This window comes from Nematolebias whitei, chromosome 15, assembly GCF_014905685.2.
Source record: "Nematolebias whitei isolate Nwh7 chromosome 15, NemWhi1, whole genome shotgun sequence".
In the NCBI taxonomy this organism is placed as follows: domain Eukaryota; kingdom Metazoa; phylum Chordata; class Actinopteri; order Cyprinodontiformes; family Rivulidae; genus Nematolebias; species Nematolebias whitei.
In genome coordinates this window covers 24370432-24393184 of record NC_056512.1, presented here as the reverse complement: position 1 = coordinate 24393184, position 22753 = coordinate 24370432, and the positions used below count along the sequence as shown (strand labels likewise).

The window sequence follows — 22753 nt, the reverse complement described above, 5'->3', positions numbered from 1 at the left end:
GATCTGCGGTGGAAGTGGTCTCCAGCTACAAGTACTTGGGTGTACACCTGAATGACAACCTCAGCTGGAGCAACACCACCAGCCTGATCAAGAAAGCTCATCAGAGACTCTACTTCCTCAGACAGCTGAGACAAGCTGGACTGGGAAGCTCAGTCCTCACCTCCTTCTACAGGTGTGAAGTGGAGAGCATCCTGTGCTCCAGCATCAACGTGTGGCATGGAGGCTGCACAGCTGCAGAAAGAAAAGCTTTGCAGAGAGTGGTGAAGGCTGCACAGAAGTCTGTCGGAGTCAGTCTCCCCACCATCACAGACATCTACACCTCTAGATGCAGGAAGAGGGCCACCTGCATCATGAAGGACTCCACTCACCCATCACACAGTTTTTGCCCTGCTCCCCTCAGGAAGGAGGTTGTGGAGCATTAAGTGTAGAACCACCAGACTGAGGAACAGCTTCTACCCTGAGGCTGTTAGACTTATGAATCTCTAACCAGAATAATCACTGTGAAAAAAAAAATCACTGTAATGTCACTTGATTGTTGATATGTGCTGCTGAATATCCATGTTGCTGATGTCATGCTGCTGTTTTAATTTGTACTCATCTGCTCACACAGACTCATGTTCGTGCTGCTATTCGGCATATTGTTCTTGTACTACTAGTGCTTAGTGCTTATTCTTAGTTTAACATATTACTTAGTTCATATCTTAGATCTTATTACTGTTTTTCTTTACAATTCATACTTTTGTTGGAAGTAACTGGGACCCTGTGTACACCATTTCGTTCCACCACATGTTTCGGTAGACTTTTCTTATGCCTAGGTATAGCCACACAAAAAATGGAAGTCGCTACATCACTTATTTTTGAAGTATACAGCTCAGCAGACAGAAAGATGGACCTGGGTATTTCCAAGCCCCTCTTTCTTCAGTAACGGGGGACAAATAACCCCCCAAAAACATGTCTCCCAATAGCATGCGGAAAAATATCTTAAGCATCAACTAAAAGGACCATATCCACGGTAAAACATGGTAGTGGCAGCATCATGCTCTGGGGATGCTTTTCTTTAGTTGGAACTGAGGTTTAACTCAAGCTGGATTGAATTATGAACAGCTCCAAAGACTTGTTTCCTTTGGTCTAAAACTGTTAGGTGTCTGCTAAGACAGTGAAAATAAAAAGGAATTTCATTGTTCCAAATCGCAATGTCCCCAATCAAATATCAAGAACGGTTTCACTACAAGAAAATCAAAGTTGTAGAATGACCAGGCCAGATGAAACAATAAAGGTAGGTAAAGTTTTGAAATGATTTATCAGGGTCTACCTTTCGTTTAAAAAAAACAAACAAAAAAAACAACTGCATTTAAACAGGGCTGTGTAGACCTTTTACACCCACCGTATAAAAATAATTTAAATGCATCTACCTCAAACCTTCATTCTTCCAGAGTGCTACAGTCCATGCAGTAAGTCCCCCCCAGAGCTTCATCTCTGATAACACAAGCAGTTCCCAGGATACTTTAGGTGTATTTCTGTGTCGGGTTTACTGAGTCATATCTGTGTGTCCATGTCTGTGGGCTGAAATCAAGCCTGCTCGGCGGCAGCGGTGGTGGCAGCGTTTCCTGGGAACTCCGAGTTGATATAGGAGAATCCCTGGAACTCGTCTTGGTCCAAGTTTTGAATCACTTCCTCGTCAGGTGGCGTCAGCACCGGCGGATGGCGAGTGAAAAAACGGTCAAAGTTCTCAGCCTCCCGTCCGCACTGTTAAGGGAGGGGCAGGGGAGTTGGGAGTGAGGGAGGGGTGGATCGGGAAGGAGAGGAGCGGGGATGGATAGGAATGGATGGAGTGGGTGGGGGGTAAAGAGAGGAGAAAAACAAAAGAGGGGGAATGGCAGGTTGAACCAAGGTGTGAGATGACATCACTTGAAAATGGTTTCAAATATTAGAACAAGTGGAAAAAAAAAAGCTTCATTTGAGGCTCTGTTAACCGAAACCGGCCGGAGACACAAAATGAAGCGCGCCTCATGTGAGCTTTCCTTTTTCAAATATTTGAAGCAGATATTCCAAACACAAAACGTTTCAAACATCCTGAAGCAGTGCACTGTATCATGACCTGGCAATCAGAAGTCATGCACAAAGCCAGAAGTTTCTGAAAAGGAGCGTTTATCCTGTAAATTTCCAAAACCAAACCCAATTTATTTCATCATTTAGGGAACTGGAATCAGTTGGAGTTTGTAGAATATAACACCCAATCAACCTTGAAGCTTTAAGATAATTATTAATGTAACTGATGGTTAATTGTAGGTTAATTATTTGCTGCAGCTGAGATGTGATCAGTGAATATAGAAGTTTTGTGGATGATTTAAAATCTCTAAATATTTACTACTCACATGTAGGCAAAGGCTGGTTGAAGCTATCCATTTATTTAAAAGGCCACATTTTTAAAACTACTACATTTTTCTGTCATGCCACTCCTTTAAAGTTCCTCAAATTACAAACCAGAGACAATACAGGGATTTTCACAAGTAAAGTTTAACGCAGGCTAACACTTCCCCTCCCCCGCTGTCCATCAGCTGCATATATGACGACCAAAGGAAGGGAAACTTGAACTTTTTACCTCATAAACAAAGACAATAAAGCAGTCTACTGTAGGCTCGCTAAAGGCTAACCACCCAGCTGTTTTATTAGCTAGTGTTAGCTTAACAGGCTTTCCACACTATTTATAAAGAGGAAAGTGGCTAAGAAGGAAGATTAGTCTACATAATAACTACTTTTACTTGAGTACTATAAAGTTAACTGTTATGATTTTGTATGTTTCTTTAGGTCACACGTCAAACTCAAGGACCAAGGGCCAAATATGGCCCTAAATAACAACTTATTTGGTCCCCAAGATGAGATTTTAAAAGTATTTTTTTATTATTATTGTTTCTCATTTTACTTCAAAACTGAACAAACTTTATTTAGTGCAGACTTCTCGTGACAGTCGGCCAACTTTGAAGCCAAGAAAAATCAGTGGAATTTTTCCGTAATCTGATTTTGATACAGACGAAGCGACAGAGAACGTCAAGAGTCAGATGAAACTCTTGCTGAGGAAACTGTAACCAAGAACATATATCATGTATCTGACTGGAGTTAATGTATACACTGAAACTGATCCTTGCTTTGAAATACGTTTTGAATTTTGGACCCCCTTTGTTACTGAGTTTGGTGACTTTATAAACCCTTCCCACACTTTTGCAATGTTCATAACAATGCTCTAAACGCCCTAAAAGAGCATAGAAAAAGAGGGTGGCCAGACTGATGCTACAATTACGGAGCCAATCCCAGGGTCGGACTGGCCATCGGGAGCACCAGGACATTTCCTGGTGGCCTGGCCCGCTCAGTAATTGCTGAGGGGCTGGACTAAATGCTTGGTTCAGGTCACGCTTGATTATTTTAAATAAACAATCCATGCCACTTGTGTGGGTACTTCAGGTATAAGACAGACCCCCCCGCCTCCTCCTTTCTTTTCTCGAGGCTGTCTGTTGCACGCCCACCTGTTGTGTGTTTGCTCTACTGTAACAGTCTAAGAAAGAGAAAGGAGGGGGGTGGGGGAGTCTGTCTTATACCTGAGTGAGCCGCACGCAGCCAATCTCTTTTATAAAAACTGATTCACTATTATTTTTCCACCTAAGCATTTTCTCCAATATTCTACATTTGTTCATCTGATCTGTTCATCCCTGCTCCCTGAGCAGCAGCGATGAGGAAAGACAGACCCCACCCCCTCCTTTCTCTTTCTGAGGATGTCTGTCACAGCAGAGCAGGGACATGGGCTGTTGTGTGTCTCTGCTCTGCTGTGACAAACAGCCTCAGAAAGAGAAAGGAGGGGGTGGGGTCTGTCTTTCCCCATCGTCAATCATGTACAATCTTATGTTGAAAACCTGCGATAGAGTGAGTCCACAAAAGTCGAACTGCAAAGTTTAGAGGTACTGAAATATTTATTATTACAGTGACATAAAACCTTATTTAAGCAAAAGTAGCATTTTATTTTTTAATTCATTATTAGATCATGCAAGACCTGTTTTAATTTCCTTTTTGTATTTTTTTTTTTCAAATCACCCATTTATTCATTTTGACCACAGCAGAACAACAAAACAAGCATTTAAGCTTGAGATGCACATAGCTCTAAGTGTATTAACTTGAAAACTACATTTTCTCCATGAAGTGCCTCAGAGGGACTGTTTCTCCCCATCTCCATCACAACATGACGCTTTAATTAACCCAACAAGGACTCTGTCTTCTTTGACATCCTCACCCAGAGGACTGCAGAGTTATTAAATCTCTTTAAGTCAAACATTTTAATGAAATTGACCAGGCTGTTGAGAGTTTGGGGAAATAAACCAAAAAACAACGCATTGTGTTCAATTTGCAGTTAAGGTTAAATGCTGATTTAAACTACTTGTAATGTAAAATTAGCTTTTTGAAAAATATAATGTTAAGTTCTTTGTTTTGGGAAAAAAAAAACTAATAGTTTCACATCAAAACACTCTGATTTCAGAATCACACATTTTAGATTTTGCAAGATTTCCGTCTCGTTTTAAGGATTTCGTAGTGCACTCCTTGACAGGTTTCATTTGAGACGGCGACTCAGAGCATGCAAATAAACACAAACAGGCTGGAAGACTCTGAACATGGAGAGGACAAATAAAAATATGCAGATGAAAGAACAGATGGGTCGATGCACGGCAGCACTGAACAGATGCTTCAGGAGGACGAAGGAGGAAAAATCCGACTATTGATGGCTGAACGGACATGAATAAAGACGGATGTACAGTGATAGCTTTAAATGAAATTCCAGGTTATTGACATTAGTTTTTTTTTTTATTTGTCTGATAAACAAATCAGCCCTTCAATTGGTTTGTTATCTGGTTGGTAGGTCATCATCCATTCAAAAGAGCCCAACCTTTAATTTCTGCAAAACGCTGCACACAAAACCATAAATAAATAAATATCAAAGACCAGCTAATTTCTGATTATAGAAACAAACTGCATCAAATATTCTTCGTAAGCAGCTATTAACACAAAGACATGACACAGCACTCGCAGGGGAAAAAAAATTTTGGAGTGTTTTTAGCCATAAATAAAAATGATTATAAATAAACTCTGAGAGAAGCCTGGCACAACAGAGAATCATAGAACTGCACTGAGATCCCAAAATAAAGGAAAAAACGAAATAAAGCTAAACCAAGAGGCCTGAGAGACAAAGGTGTTTGAAAGACACAATCAAACGGAGAGAAGAGACAGAAGCAGACGGAGAGAAGAGGCAAAGAGGAGAGCAGATCATAAAACTCATGTCAGCCGTCACATCAGAGGACTTTACAGAGCTGTGCTGCAGCTGCCAGGTCCTAATGGTGACCTCTACTTTCTTCTAGACTCCAAACTACAAATGCACACACACACACACACACACCCTCGCGCTCATACACACACATACAGTGTAAAACCCCTGCAGGCAGAGAAAGCTGCATAAAAGCTCAACTCAGGAAAAAAACTCTTAAGCAGCAGAGAGGCCTGAGGCTACAAACGTGTGTGTGTGTGTGTGTGTGTGTGTGTATGAGCAACTATAAATGATGTCATTCTAACTAGAGTTATGATAAAACCCATTTTGTCATAGGCAGGAAAAAACAAGCAAACACAAACACTGTTGTTTTAATGATCTTTGCTATAAATTCAAGCTCAAACTTTATTTTATTTTTTTCTAAATTTTGTCTAACCCCCCCCCCCCCCCCAAAAAAAACCCCTAACCCTCTCACTCACATAAAACACAACAACTCCAAACTTCAGGCATCAATTTTTGGACAAAATGGACAAAAAGTCTCCGGGAACCGTTAGCATTTTTGCTGCTATAATGATCGCTGACCGTGTTCTCCTTCTTCAGCAGCAACATGAATATATTCTGACTTACCTGTGTGCAATGTGCCGTACAGGGAGAGGAGGAAAGAGACAGAACGTCACAGAGACAGTGAACAGACGTGCAAAATAAAACAGCAATATAAAGAGAAAGTTAAGAGTGAAAGAAGGAGAAGGAGGTGTAAAGTTTCTGCACATTTACCCCGAGCAGGAGGGATTAAGCTCCTGCTCTCTGCTCAGGTGGAGGAGTGTTTTCATGCGATTTGCACATTCCTGCGTTTGATCCGTACGTCTCACTTACAGCTCTGGGTTTGAACGGCGGCTGCACCTCCTTGTTCTCCAGTTTCTCCCAGTCCATGTAGCGGAAGAAGCTGTGGTCCCTGATGTCTCTCTCGCCTTCCGGACCGCAGCCCAGCCGCTTCGCTGGATGCTTCGTCATCAGCTGGACACAAAGAGAGGACAGCCATGGTTCCTGCCATCTTTTCCTCCATACTTTCTCTGCTCTCTCCAGTGTCTATAATCTTTCTCTGTGTTCTAACATCTTAAGTGTTTGCAAATGTGCAGAAGCTGTCAACACCAATATGCTTTTCCTGCTCCCCATTGCTCCATCACTACCCTCTTGTTGCCATCCTGATTATTTATGAATTACTTTTTATCTGCAGATGTTCATGTCATACAGGCCTGTCACGATAACAAATTTTGCTGGGCGATTAGTTGTCTCAGAAATGATTGCAATATATAATAATATTGTTTGAAATTTGACAATAATTAGTAATTATTGTCAAATTTAAGAAGAAATGTTTGCTCATTTGTTTTGTGTGTAGTACTTTTTTCGATCACCGAATGGCAGTATAAGATCGCTTGAACAGAAGGATGGATAGTGAGGGATCGAGCAGCGTGTCTCTTTAAGGAAAATGGGAGGGAGGCCCCTTGACATGACACGGGCTGTCTCTTGTTGCTGTTTTTTCGGTCCTCAAAATGGCAGACACTCGGTGTGGTTTGAGCTCTTTAGCATAGCATTTGCCACACAAAGCTTTTAATCAAATCAGTAAACAAGTTCTCAGCTTCTTTTTGCAGACAAAAACAACTTTTTACATGAAGGCACAGGTTTCAACCGTGAATTTTGGAGCTTTTACAAGACGGAGATGTTTTTCCAAGGTCGGCCTGTTAGCTTAGCTTCTCAGTTTAGCTGCTTTTAACGATCCAAAAACGTGATTTTGGATGGTTAAAATGGATTTTAAAGAGAAAAGAGAAAGAGAGGGGCCAGTGAAGAGCACCGGAGTTTAGCTTTTTGTCATCCAGTGTTTTCAGTAGAAAGAGAGAGACACAGAAAGAAACGATAAACTGATAAATGAAAATGAGGTTGATAATTTTCATTTATCATGCAATTAACTGATTTATTTATTTTCAGGCCTAATGTCGTACAATAAAAACTGCCTGTCTAAAGGTTCTTGCCTAACTTCATTGTTCCAACTTGTTCTGGTGCAAATGCCCGTTGTTTGTGTGCTCACTCTTCAGCTGCTGATGCTGCATGAACATTGTTAACACTTTGCCTGTGTTACTGTTGCACTGAATGAAGATGAACAGTTCAGCACAGCAGAATGTCAGCCTGGTCCATTACTGAGTTTGTAAGATAAAAATTGAACAAGAAAAGTCGACAGCCAGAGAGCTTCCCCTCGGAGAAAATGCTGTTTTGAAGTGATCAGTTTAAGGAGACTAAAACTTTAAGGAAAATGAAAGTGTCTAAAACTGAGATAATCTCGTTTAAAATGATGAAGTTATGGCAAACGTAATGGTCAAAGCTGGAAAATAATCTTCTGTGCAATCTCACAAGATCTTGTGCAATCTATTAGTACTCATGGTATATATTGTGTACAACTCAGGTACTACCACATCAATTTTAAGCTCAATATAATATATAATAAACTCTAAAGGGCCTTCTCCTACTCCGCTCCTGTTTCCTGGAACATCTTACAAAAAGATCTGAAGCTCTCGACCTTGACCTCTCTAAGTGGCTTTAAGAATCTGTTGGACTCCTGGCAGGGACCAATGCAGACATGTTCCTGTTTTTAGTTTTCTACATTCGCCTTATAATCTAGCTGTTTTTGTTACTTTTTTTGCCATCTTATTTGTAAAAAAATTTTTTTTTTTAATCTGTATGCCTTTTTTGTGGCTGTCTGTTGTTGTTGCTGTTGTCCATTGTTGTCATCATTCTTTGTTGAAATCAGGTCTCTCTTGTAAATGAGTCATCGAGGCTCAATGGGATTTACCTGTCTAAATAAAGGTTGAATGAAAAATATCTGTAAAAAGGACTAAGTTAGAACCATGTTTGTGTTTAACATCATTTAGCTGAGGCGGTCATGAACTGGATTGATCTCAACGGTAAATTTATTGTAAAATACACTGCTCAAAGAAAATTAAAGGAATACTTTTTAATCAAGAGTATAATATCAAGTCCGTTTAACTTCTGGGACATTGATCTGGTCAGACATTTGTCCCACCTCAACTTTTTGACTGCTTTTCAGTAGTTTTGCATTTGACTATGGTCAGTGTCACTACTGGAAGCATGAGGCGATACCTGGACCCTACAGATGTTGCAGAGGCAGTGCAGCTCCACCAGAACAACACATCAATTTGTGCCATTGCCAGAAGGTCTGGCCTGTCTCCCAGCACAGATCCAAGAGCATGGAGCTGGACAGGCTAGTCAGAGGTCCTTAACTCATCAGCAGGACTGGTATCTGCTCCTTGGTGCAAGGAGGAGCAGGATGAGAACTGCTAGAGACCTACAAAGTGACGTCCAGCAGGTCACTGAGGTGAATATCTCTGTGACCAAACCATTAGAAACAGACCTCATGTGGGTGGCCTGAGGTCCCGGCGTCCTCTAGTGGGCCTTGTGCTCACAGCCCGGCACCATCGAGCTCGACTGGCATTTGCCAGAGAACACCAGAACTGGCAGATTCGCCCTGATCTTTTCATAGATGAGAGTGGGTTCACTCTGAGCTCATGTGACAGACAAGAAAGGGTCTGGAGAAGCCACAGTGAACGTTATGCTGCTTGCAACATTGTTCACATGATCGATGTGGTGGTGGGTCAATGTTGGTCTGAGGAGGCATATTCATGAAGGGATGCATGGACCTTTACATGATACACGATGGCATCCTGACAGTCATTAGGTATCAGGATGAAATCATTAGACCCAATATTAGACCCTTGGTTGGTGCAGTGGATCCTGTGTTCCTTCTGGTACATGATAATGCGGCGAAAGTATGCCGGTAGTTTCTGAAGGATGAAAGAATGGATGCCCCTCCACACTCACCTGACCTAAATCCAATGAAACATCTGAAACATCCTGTTTAGGTCTATCCAACACCACCAGGTTGTGCCCCAGACTTTCCAGGAGCTCATTGATGTCAGGATATGGTGGTTGATCAGTTTGATTGGGGCCAAAGCCCATCGTTTCCATCCATTTATCCATCCATCCATCCATCCATCTATTATCTTTTAGCCGCTTTTCCTTTCTGGGTCATGGGGGTCACTGGTGCCCATATCCAGTAGTCAATGTGCGAGAGGCGAGGTACACCCTGGACCTAGTCTCCAGTCCATCACAGAGACAAACAACCATGCACTTTCTCACTCACACCTAGGGACAATTTAGAGTTAACATTCAGCCTAACATGCATGTTTTTGGTCTGTGAGAGGAAACTGGAGTACCCGGAGAAAACTCACGCATGCACGGAGAGAACATACAAACCACCCAGATAGGTCCCTGGCCAGGATTCGATCTGGCAAAACCCAACTGAGGGGCAGCAGCTCTACCAATTCAAGTTCAAAGTTAATTTGAGTAATTAGGAGTTACACTGACAATATAAGAGGAGAGGTAGGATTTTATTTTTGCTTGTTTGAGGCAGCGCAGAGTGACAGATCCTGTTGATTGGAGGAAACCATTTCATCCACCACCAGGTGCAATGGCAGAGCCAGAGTTTGGCCAATGAGGGCCTTGGCCACCATAGATAGAACTTTGGCCACCCTAACTATATTGCTGTATAATATAGCCTAACATACAGTATATATAATTATATAACATTCCAGTCTTCTCAAATAAATGGGGTACATACATGCATATACCCACCCACCCTCCTATAAAAGCACACTACAACAAAATAGAAATCCAAGTTGAACGTCCAGAGGACCTGACTTAACTTTTTTAGCAAAATCCAAGTTGCTTATTTTTTAAGTTATCCAGCTCACAAGGTTAATTTACGTACATGTACATTGGCAGCCACACTTTTTGATTGGGACTTTTCATACTCCTTGATGCAGAATACACCAAAATGGAAGTCCGTTTCTCACTTATTTTTCAAGTTATCATGCTCGCAACGCGCACGAACAGAGGGTATTTCTAAATCCCCCTTTTTGCTCCCCAACGGTGAACAAAAAACGTGTATTAAGCAAAACATTTCAAGCTCACTTCTTTGACGTAGTAATAAGGCTTCAGCACACATTTCCCAATAATGCTTCTTCTGAGCGGTAACAATAACCAAACACAACTGTCACTCTTTTTCTTCTGTTTGAGGAACTAGAGCTCAAGAAGAGGGTGTTCCAACATTTGCTGCTCCACAACAGGCGGAGTATTGTGAACAGCAGAGGAAAAGCTACATACTGTATCTCTTCTGGAATTATTAAAGTTGTCTGGTAGCTTGTTTAAAATTAATTTCTGTGGAACAAACACACACAAAATGTGGTCTGGAGCGGAACCAATTATCTTCACATCCTGTTTCAGTTCTTCCGTGCAGAACACAAAAAGATTTGAGTACAAAGTATAAATAACACGAGCAGCAGCTACTTGGTTCAATAAGTTTAAACTGTGGTCTGACCCTTTTTACAAGGGTTGCTTCATATTGTTTTACTCATTATTAAATCCTGAAAAGACATGAAGACTTCCTAACACTAATTTATACCTTCCTCACAACAAGGACTTCTTCTACTGCAGCAGTTGTCTGCAGGCACAATTAAGAAAAGTTTACAAAGTCTGTCCAAACCTGACCTTTGAGGTGAGTGACGTCACTGACAGAGTGTGTGTAGGTGGGGAGATGCCATCATAACTCATCACATTGAAGTCAGAATAACATTTTAAGTGTAATCAACCGTATACGTGCATGCAACTGTGTGCACGTGTAAACACAGTGATAAGAAACCAAAGCGTGGGCAGTCTCATGTCCCAAAATGACCCAGGATTTTTGCAGTTAAGTTTTCATCAACAGATCTAATGCTTTATGAGATTTTCTGTTGACTTAATAATATTCTACCTCTCTATTTATGACATGAACCTATTTCTGATTGACCTGCTTCTCTTTGTTTGTCCATGTTATCACCTTTTATACATCTTTTTTCCCCCAGGAGGATGACATATGGTAGCAGGAAGTATTTCAAGCAGATGAAAACATGCAGGTTGTGGCCCCTGAAATTAATAGTCAAAGTAAAATCCATCCATCCATCCATCCATCCATTTTCTTTACCCGTTTATTCCATTTTGGGTCACGGGGGTCGCCGGTGCCCATGTCCAGCAATCACTGTGCGAGGGGCGGGGTACACCCTGGACGGGTCGCAAGTCCATCACAGGGACACATAGAGACAAACGAGACAAACAACCATTCACTCTCTCACTCACACCTAGGGACAATTTAGAGTTACCAATCAGCCTAACATGCATGTTTTTGGTCTGTGGGAGGAAACCGGAGTACCCGGAAAAAACCCACGCATGCACGGAGAGAACATGCAAACTCCACCCAGAAAGGCCCCTGGACCGGGGTTTGAACCAGGGACCTGCTTGCTGAGAGGCAGCAGCTCTACCAGTTGCGCCACCCTACTGCCTCAAAGTAAAATCAACAACGTTTATTGTCAGGTTCATTAGATTCAGGCTTATTAGTTGTTCTCGGGGTTTGATCCAAGTCTGCTGAGGCAGCTTTCAGTGACCGTGGTCCTTTTCTCTGGTTCAAGGTTTCTTCTAAATGAGGCCAGTTTCGCGTCTGCATTCAAAAGCAAACTGAAAATGTTTCTATTATCAGAGGCTCATGACTGATACACATTTATTTTGTGAACTTTGATCACGTTGTTTTAGTGTTTTACTATTTTAGTGCACGTTAGATGTATAGGGCTTATTCATCACTATTTGATAATGTGGTATTTCAGTATTACTATACTAATACGTTTGTGTTTACAGTAGTCCCTCGCTACTTCGCGGTTTGTTTTTCGCAGAATCGATCTATCGCGGTTATTCAAAATAAGATTGGACATGACACACAATTGGCTGATTGATGGATGAGCTGCATGATCGGCATGAAATTTGTATTTAAAATAAATTATTTAGCACCTCCTGCACCTGTGTGCAGCCAACACTGCAGGAGAAACATCCTCCTGCAGCGTGTCATATCTCCGCTCTGCAGCGGAGAAGTGGGCGTGGCCGAGAGCGCTGGCAGAGAGCAGCCGGAGGCGGAGAGCTGAAATCATGACATTCTGTGCTCTTTTAGAGCATTTAGAGTTTAGACACATAGTTTAAAATATTGCAAGAGTGTGGGAGGGGTTTAAAACACATACACACACACACACACACATACATATATATGTATATACTAAAATAAAATACTACGTGGTTTTTTACTTATCGCGGGGCTTCAGGGTACCGTTCCCCTGCGATAAACGAGGGACTACTGTATATGTCTGTGTGTGTATGTAAACGTGTGTAGATGTTAGTCCTGTCACGATAACAAAATTTTCTGGGCGATTGTCTCAGAAATTATTGCGATAAATGATAATATTGTTTGAAATTTGACAATATATGGTAATTACTGTCAAATTTAAGAAGAAATGTTTAATTTGTTTTCATTTAGTACATTTTTGACCATCGGATGGCAGTATGACTGTTTGAACCGAAGGATAGGTAGTGAGGGAGCTAGCAGCGTGTCTCTTTAGGAAAAATGGGAGGGAGGCTCCTTGACGTGACATGGGCTGTCTCTCTTCAGTTCTCAAAATGGTGGATGATTTGTGTGGTTTGTGCTCTTTGGCATAACATTTTTCATACAAAGCTTTTAATAAAAAAATAAATAAATCATTAAACAAATTCTCAGGTTCTTTTTGCAGAGAAAATTTTTCTACATGAAGGCACGGGTTTCAATCGTGAATTTTGGAGCTTCGACAATATGGAGATTTTTTTCCCCGAGGTCCATCTGTTAGCTTAGCTCATAGCTTAGCTTCTCAGCTTAGCTGCTCTTAACAATCCAAAAACGCAACTTTGGACGTTAAAATGGATTTTAAAGAGAAAAGAGAAAGGGAGGGGTCAGTGAAGAGCACCGGAGTTGAGCCGTTTGTCATCCAGTGTCTTCAGTAGAAAGAGAGAGACACGAAGAATCGATAAAGACAATAAATGAAATTGAGGTCGATAATTGTCATTTATCATGCAATTAATTGATTTACTGTTTATCGCGACAGGCCTAGTAGATGTCTGTTGTGCATGCTAGCTTTTAAATGTGAACATAATATCCACCCCACCTTCCCCCAAAACATTAAGTATTTAATAGCTTTGGGGAAAATTGTGATTTGGTTAAATTCTGCCACAACATTAAAACCACATGTACATGAATCCCCTCTTCATCTAGTGTGTGCCTGTTTTGTATTTGTGAGTGGAGCTGCTCTTTGCTGCATATTCAAACGATGTTGAAGATGAAGACATTGTGTTTCTACAACACTACAATATAAACAGCAGCAGCTTGTGTGTGCACTGGTAACTATAAATTATGAATGCATAACAGGTTGAAGCAGAGCAGTGGAAACATCTTTGATCACCGTCTCCTCACACAACAATCTGCACTTAAAGTGGAGGAAATATTTAATACCACCTTGATTTTATAAGTCTGCACACTTACAAGGAAAGAGACACGCTTTTATTTTTATGGTAGTTTCTTTTCAAGTGAGAGAAACAGAAAAGCAACAACAACAACAAAAAAAAAATCTAAAAATGTCAAAAACACTCACATTACCTAAATGTTAAAAACTGATCTGCAAATCATTGATGGAAAGAAGTATTTAATTCTCTGCAACCCATGCAGATTTCTGGCTCCCACAGATTGGTTATGTGCCCAGATGGCAGATTATAAATCAATTAATATTTAATTTCAGACAACTCTAATCTCAGCTTGTTATGGTTGAAAAGAATGCCTGTCCACAGAATCTGTTTTTCTCCTGTCCAACCTCTCCACCACCTTGGGCAGGACTAAAGAGCTGGCCATGAGTGTCAAGCCCATGATAGTAGATCTACACAAGGCTAGAAGGTGTTACATTATAAGGACATTAGCAGCTTGGTGAAAAGGTGACGACATTTGGTGCATCTACTCAGAATTGAAGAAATAAAACAACCACCAGTCGTCCTCGATCTAGAGCTCCTTGTGTGAGAATGATCATGAGAAAAGTGAATATGCCCCAAACTACACAGGTTGTTGATCTGAGCCAGACAGGACCACAGTCACCAAAAACATCTTTAATAAAACACTGCATGGCAAGGTTCCATCTCATCCACATTCATATGTGGGGGTGTGAGGCGTCTGGGTTGCTTTAAAGGACAACCAGTCCCTGCAGAACCAAAGCAAGAGTCCATTTCCTCAAGACAACCTTGAGCTTGTTCCCGGGGCAGGTTGAACTCCACCAGGACTGTCCCATTGTCTCTGATCCTGTTTGCGGTGTTCATGGACAGAATCTCAAGGTGCAGTCATGGTGAGGGATGTTCCAATTTAGGAACCTCAGGGTCATGACTCTGCTTTAAGTTCTGCTGGGGTCTTCAAGCCATGACCTTATGTTCTGGGATGGTTGGCAGCAAAGTGTAATGCAGCTGAAATGAGAGTCAGCTCCTCTAAATCTGAGGTCATGGTTCTCAACTTCTCATGGTTCAGTTGAAATGAGCTTCCTCCAGAGGGTGACAAGATAGAGACACGAGCTCTCATGTTTCAAAGGGCTACTCCCTCAGGAAGATCAAGAGTGTGTCGCTGGGGAGAGCAATGTTTCCTCATGGACCTGTCACCGCTTCAACACCACTACAGAAAAGTGACTGAAACTGAATGGACAGATAAAAGTAGCTAAAATTAAGCTTAGTCTGTCATTTAGATGCCTGTTTTTTTTTTATGTGAATACAAGAAAGTCAACTATCTACAAATTATATATATTTCCATTTTTTAAAACTAGAAAGGCCATGTAGCACTTAAACAGCAAAGTTTCATCTTGTCATTAAATGTACACACAGGCACGAACACATAGTGACTGAACTCCAGTGAGGCTGGCAGGGAGCAGAGGGGAGTGTGGGGGTGGATGGAGGCGAGCGTTCATGCTCCACTGAAGATTCACCGCTGTAGCACTACAACTCAGTAATCATCACTAATACATAACATACAGTGTGTGTGAGTGTGTGTACATGCCAGTGAACACAGTTTCCATTAATTTACCTCAGAATGCCTTTGTCTTTAACTGTAGTGGGAGCGAGAGTCAGGTCAGGCCAGAAAAAGCACACTTTTGAACTTACTGCAGACTGAAGGTAACGTGCGTGTGTTTTATAAAAGTACAATACTTCAGATCTTACTTTTAATTCTTAATTATCTGAATTAAATAAAATCACTGTATTGCCACTTTAATTGGTAGTATGTGACTTATCAGTGCCGCTACTGATCCACGCTGCTGATCTCATGCTGCTGTACTCATCCTTATTCATTCATTCATTCCATCTGCTCACCACAGACTCATGTTCGGGCTGCTGTTGTTATGCCATATTGTTTTACATTATTAGTGTTTAGCGTGGAGCTGTCATTTCTAACCTGGGCCCGAAGGCCGGGCCCGGGCCATAATAATGTCCTTAATGTGTGGGCCGGGCTGGTCTCGGGCTTTGATGCAATTTTATGACTCATACAGTACAAAGAAAACTACATAAGAATGCACAATATAAAATTGTGTTAATCTACTTGTTGAGGAGGAGGCAGGTCCGACCAGCTGGTTGAAAGAGGTAAAAAAAAAAAAAAAAGTCCGGTTAAGCTCACATGGATCAGCTGATCACCGGCCGCGCGCATCTCCACACCTGCTGTCATCTACGTTGAAGGAAGTATCTGAAGCTACAAAAGCCGAAGCAAGAAGCACATTCAATTAAAATAGCCTCGTTTTATATTTTTCCAAATAATTTTACTCTAAAAAATATTTTTGTTCATCAGTATAATAGCCTGTCTTTAGAGTTGATGCGTTTGGCTATTTGTTTTGTATGTTAATATCCATTTGGTGAAACAATAAATCTTACATCTTCCTTCCTTTCCTTACGTTTTTAAAATATCATGTAAAACTAATTTGCTACCAAAAGCAGTAAAAACTTATAAAAAAAAAAAAAGTCTTTTTTTTCTGGGTTTGGGCCTGTAATTACAGTTAATCCGTTAATTTCAGGTCGGGCTCGGAAAATATGATACGGGTTTGAGCCAGTCCGGGTCGTATTTTTTAGGCCCGAATGCAACTCTAGTTTGGCTTATATCTTAGATCTTTTAGCGTATGGGGGCCGAGATGGTGTAGGGGCAGGGCAGCCGACTCGGGACCCGAAGGTCCTGGGTTCGATCTCCGGTCATTGCACATCTCGTGGTGTCTCAGAGCAAGATACACTAAATCCCCAGTTGATCCCCGGGCACTTTCCATAGCTGCCCACTGCTCCACCTGGTGGTGGATGGGTTAAAAGCACGGAGCCAATATCACCATTGTATTGATGACAACACATAAGACATTATTATTATTATATCTTAGATTGTTATATACTATTTCTTTTTACACTTTATATTTTTGCTATTTTTGGATGTAATTGGGGGGCAGCATGGTGGCGCAACTGGTAGAGCTGCTGCCTCTCAGCGAGCAGGTCCCTGGTTCAAACCCCGCTCCAGAGGCCTTTCTGGGTGGAGTTTGCATGTTCTCTCCGTGCATGTGTGGGTTTTCTCCGGGTACTCCGGTTTCCTCCCACAGACCAAAAACATGCATGTTAGGCTGATTGGTAACTCTAAATTGTCCCTAGGTGTGAGTGAGAGTGTGAATGTTTGTTTGTCTCGTTTGTCTCTATGTGGCCCTGTGATGGACTTGCGACCCGTCCAGGGTGTACCCCGCCCCTTGCACAGTGATTGCTGGACATGGGCACCAGCGACCCCCGTGACCCAAAATGGAATAAGCGGGTAAAGAAAATGGATGGATGGATGGATGGATGTAATTGGGACCCTGAGTACATAATTTCATTCCACCTCATGTACCACATGCGATGTGAATGACAATAAACTTGACTTGAACTTGAGTCCTAAAAGATCACACAAGATCTTAGTTTAAAGCTTTGGCGTGCAAGACAGCAGGCGATTCCTTCAAGGAATGCCAGGTGGTTTTCTGTCTGTAAGCCTTGAATCCAGAATATGAACAAAATGCTTACAAAGAAGTTGTGTGTTCTTTGTAAAATAAGTGGATGTGTTTTTAGACCTTCCATACATCTGCCTCTGTGTGTGAGCCTGTGGGTGTTGCTTGTCGTGGTCAGTGAAGCTTAGAGTTGGAGGAGACAGAGGTTTGATGGAGAGAAGCAAGTGTGTTTGTTGGAGTAATCAGCCCACCCACCCACTCACACAAACATCAGCTTGAGTTAGTTGGGGGAGCGTCAAGAGCAGCAATTGGTGCTGGGAAGTCTGTTTCCTCAACTAACTGAGCACCCAGCCCAGGCTCAAGCTATCACACGAAAACAGAGTGTGTGATGGGAGATTGAGAGGAATCTAAAAAGCACAACAGTGGCTTACAAAGAAATACAGCCAAAATAAAGAGAGGGATGGGAAAGTTCGACATAACAGATTTAATTATAGAGGGTATTTGAATGTCTCCTTATTTCTCAGTTTACATCCTTCTTGGGGCAGCACAGTGGTGCAGTTAGTAGAGCTAACTCTCACTGAACAGGTTACCCTGGTTCAAATCCTGATCTGGGGGCCTTTCTGGGTGGAGTTTGCATGTTCTCTCTGTGCATGCTTGGGTTTTCGCCAGGTACTCCTGTTTCCTCCCACAGACCAAAAACATGCATGTTAGACTGATTGGTGACTCTAAACTGTCCCTAGGTGTGAGAGAGAGAGTGAATGGTTGTTTGTCTCATTTGTCTCTATGTGTCCCTGTGATGGACTGGAGACCTGTCCAGGGTGTCCCCCGCCCTTCGTGATTGCTGGACATGGGCAGCGGCGACCCCCGTGACTCAAATGGAAGAAGCGGGTAAAGATAATGGATGGACATCCTTCTTGGTCTTGCATCAGCATTCTTTCATTAAATAAATATAACCCCCTTTTTTTTCTGTGTACGCTTGTGAACAAGAGGCAAAGGTTGAAAGACAGGACATGTGTGTGTTGTGTACTCACTCCTTTACATATGGCGACAGCCTCCTTTGACATGGACTTGGGATAGGACACATGATGCTCCATTATGGACTGAAACAACTCGTCCTCATCTTCGCCGTCAAACGGAGGCTGCAGAGGAACAGGAGCGAGGAAGAAGCAGAACAGGAAGAACAAACGGTAAACACAATTAGCTAGAAGAATGAATCTGGTCTGCCTTCTGTTATGAAGCGGTGCTATATATAATAATAATAAAGAAGTCACCTTTATTTCATATTTTTAATACAAAACAAAACCAAGTTATATATACACAAGTTAACAAATCACCCTTTACTGCACAATAAAAACATTTTAATGCAACTATTGAGAGTCTTTGGCTTATCAACTCATGGTAGTAAATAAAAAAAAAACCAATAAAACATAGACACAAACATGCATTCATGGACCAACCTGTCCGGCCAACATCTCATACAGCAAAACGCCAAAGGCCCACCAGTCCACAGACTTTCCATAAGGCTGGTAGGCTATAATCTGAAAGAAATACCTCGTTAACTTGCATTCATCCTCCCAAAATTGAAAAAGTTTCTTTAAAACAAAACCTAAAAGATATACAGTAAGATCATATTTAAACTCATATTTCAACCAGCCAACAACGATGAGCATGAATCAGCAGTGCCGCACTCACCTCAGGAGCGATGTAGTCTGGAGTGCCACAGAATGTCTTGGTTGTGACTCCATCGTTCATATTTTCTTTACACATGCCAAAGTCCGCTATCTTAATATGGCCTTCGCAGTCCAGCATCACGTTGTCCAGCTTCAGGTCTCTACAGAAAAATCAAGCAATGGTTAAAAAAATAGTTGTCAGTTTATGTGTTTTTAGGAAGCTATAGCTCTAGTTGCCTTTTGGACCTGTACTGCAGTTCAAGTCTAAAGCTAGTATTGGGTTAGTTTGTTTTTTTGAATAGCTAGACACAACTGTCTGAAGATAAAAGTTGAAAAACACACCTTCATCTCACAGCTAAAGTTTAGTCTGCTCAACACTGAGGAAGATTTAGGTTTGTTGTAAATGAGGATTCATGAAGTCTGTATTTCACCTGCAGTTGACAGCAATCAAAACTAACTCAGTTTGAAGAACCAGCGAGAAAAGTGGATTTTCATAAACCACGATTCAGAAAGGCACATTCCTAACCTAGCACACTCAAAGCTTAAACAATTCAAAACAGTTAAAATAAATGTTTCATTTTGGGTGAAAAACTGTTTGCTGGTTCTAAGCTTATCAAGTTTGCTAAGAATCTAAGGTAAAAGTTATTTTCTTCTTCTTTCAGCTTTACCCTCTTCAGGGGTCACCACAGAGAGTCATCCTCCATCTCCCTCTGTCCTCACTCCAACTACCTCCATGTCCTCTAACTGCATCCATATATCTCCTCTTTGTCTTTATCCTGGCTGACTAAGAGTCAATATGTTCATGGTTGTGTGTAAAACGTGGATAACACACACACATACATTCTTATAAACGTACTTTTTGGGACTTTGCATTGACTTCCATTCATTTTCTATAGCCTAACCTTGACCCTTACCTTAAACCTAACCATTACTAGTACATGCCTAACCATAAGCCTAACCCATCCACAATTCACACCTTAGTCCTAACCCCTAACCCCCAACGAGACTGGCTTTGGTCCCATAAAGAGCAGCTGGTTCCCACAACGCATGATTTTTTTTGGTAAAATTGGTCCCTACAAGGTAACCTGAAACAAAAATGCAGAGGTTAAAGAAGTTGGGCCTGTGATCAGAAAGTCGCCAGTTGAACTCCCCGGACCGACAGCATCAAAATGTGGGTGGAAAAGGAGACACCCCCCGCTTCCACCCTCATTTGCCCCACTCTGGGCCCTTGAGCAAGGCCCTTAGCCCCCACCATTTGGTCCCAAATGGGTCTCTCTTGAAAATGGGTCCTCGTGACTCAATGAGACTACCTGTACAAATAAAGGTTAAATAAATAAAAATAAAAATAAACACACACCTCCTCCTTTTCTCTTTCTACAACTAAAAGAGTTACATGTTTACAGCCTTTAAATATGATCCCAGCCATGTTTGGTTTATTATTATTGCTTTGCATTCACTTTGTTCAGTATGTCAGTGTGGAAGTGTGAAAGTTACCTGTAGATGATGCCCTTTTGATGGAGGAAAAAAAGACCAATGGCTATCTCAGCAGCATAGAAGCTACAGAAGCAACACAGAACCAACAGCACCAATTAGAGGAAGGCTGAGAGAAAGGACAACGGAGGGGCAATTAGTGTGTGAGTGTGTGTGAGCATAAAGGTCAGCGTTGTCTCCTCAGAGCCAGCGAGCAGCTGATAAGATCAACAAGAGGGCTCTCTACAGACTGACCAGGCAGTGAGCTGTTTGCATTGTTGCTCACAATCGATGTCTTTGTGAAGTGCACATGAAAAATATGTCGGGGGGGTGCGTTCTGAAACATGCAGAGTTGGTTTAGAGGTTGTTAGACTTACTATTGTTTTCTGATACGAAACTGGCATTCAGATGGACATTGTTACAATTCAAAATAAACATCCATCCACTATCTTTACCCGCTTCTTCCTTTTCAGGTCGTGGGGGGTCACTGGTACCCATGTCCAGCTATCACTGTGCGAGAGGTGGGAGACACCCTGGACAGGTCTCCAGTCCATCACGGGGACACATAAATGCAAACATTACAAGATTTTACAAAAAGTTCAAGTTCAAGGCAACATATTTAACTACAGAGGAAGATAAACAGACTGAAATCTAGAAACTCAAAAACTTTATAGAAACAATAAATCTAAAGCTGGACAATTTATTTTTTGTGCTGAGACATTTCGTCCGTCATCCAACGGACTTCTTCAATGTGAGGAGCCACCAACACAAAACTGATTCTCCACCAACAGCACACTCCATAGAGGAATAAAACAGTTTGCTAGTGCCAAGATGGCCTCTGGAGCCCACCCTCTCCTCCGGGGTCCACCTTCTCCCTCGTCAACTCCTCTGAGACAGTCATGTCAAAATGGTTCAAAACACCAAAGTTCATGCTCAATAATCCAGGTGTACAATGGCATGTCTATCTCAGAGGAGTTTACGAGGGAGAAGGTGGACCCCAGAGGCCGTCGTAGCACCTGCAAACTGTTTTTCCCCCACTATGGAGTATGCTGTTGGTGGAGAATCAGTTTTGTTTTGGTTGGTCAGACTGAATAAGTCCGTTGGATGAAGGACGAAACGTCTCAGCACAAAAAAAAAAAGAAACCGTCCAGATGACCTGGCTGAACATTGTTGGATTGTATACTTGGATTACTGAGCATGAACTTTGGAATAAATCTAAAGCTTTATATTAATCACTTTTTGACAACCTCTTGGTCAAATACAGAACCTTAGACATGTGGCATGGTGGTGCAGTTGGTAGAGCTACTGCCTCTCAGTGTGTAGGTTGCTGGATTGAATCCCAACCCAGGAACCTATCTGTGTGGAGTTTGTATGTTCTTTATGTGTGTGGGTTTTCCCCAGTTTCCTCCCACAGGTTAACTCTAAATTGTCTTTAAGTGTCAGGGAGAATGTGAACGTTTGTCTCGTTTGTCTCTATGTATCCCTGTGATGGACTTGGACCTGTCCAGAGTGTCCCCTGCCTCTCGCACAGTGATTGCTGGACATGGACACCAGTGACCCCACGACCCAGAAAGGAAGAAGAAAGAAGAATGTTGAGATAATGGATGGATGAATATGTTTTACATTTATGTAATGAACCTACACACAAATATGTTCTAAAAAAAATGCCTAAAGAAATTTGAAAATAGTGCATGTGTGTTTACTACATTCTTTGAAACAATAATTTATCTGAAGCTGCTAATAACATTCATAAGTTAAAAAAATAGCTCATTTAAATCTCAGTATTTGCACCACATGATCTCTGAACATGCTACTCAACAAACACGCTGTAATCTCTCTAAATCTAATTTAATCTAAATCTAATCTCTCTAAACCAGTTTTGACCTCACTGCACTGGTTACCAGTTCACTTTCGAATCCAGTTCAAAATACTCATGTATGTCTACAAATCACTGAACAGTGTCCCCCCCATCTCTCTGATCTGCTACAACCGTATGTCCCACCACGTTCCCTGAGGTCAGCGGACCAGTTGCTCCTCACAGTTCCAGGAACTCGTCTTAAGCGCAGAGGTGACAGGGCCTTCTCTGTAGCAGGACCAAGACTCTGGAACGAGTTACCTCCGCTTGTCAGACAGGCCCCCTCCCTCTCGGTTTTCAAGTCCCATTTAAAAACTCACTACTATTCAATAGCTTTCAACACCAGCTGATCTGTGTTTTGATCCTGTATGCTCCACACTGGTTTGTCGTCATTATCTGCATCGTTTTTCGCCTATATTCTGATTTACCTCATTTTGTATTTTGCTTTGTGTGTTACCTGTTGTTTTGTCTGTACAGCACTTTGGTTGGC

The 22753-nt window shown here is 41.8% G+C and overlaps 1 protein-coding gene across 1 annotated transcript in view; it reads right to left on the bottom strand.

Moving 5' to 3' along the window:
• Positions 1-1509: 1509 nt before the first annotated feature.
• Positions 1510-22753, bottom strand: part of LOC119421112 (protein kinase C beta type) — a 114510-nt gene continuing 93266 nt past the window's right edge. The window contains exons 11-17 of the mRNA XM_037688508.1: positions 20786-20805; positions 20433-20495; positions 18961-19099; positions 18726-18806; positions 18300-18407; positions 6176-6316; positions 1510-1746 (exon numbers count right to left, since the gene is read on the bottom strand). Of these exons, the coding sequence (XP_037544436.1) occupies positions 1570-1746; positions 6176-6316; positions 18300-18407; positions 18726-18806; positions 18961-19099; positions 20433-20495; positions 20786-20805 (729 nt within the window). The 3' untranslated portion in view covers positions 1510-1569. The remainder of the gene's footprint in view (positions 1747-6175; positions 6317-18299; positions 18408-18725; positions 18807-18960; positions 19100-20432; positions 20496-20785; positions 20806-22753) is intronic.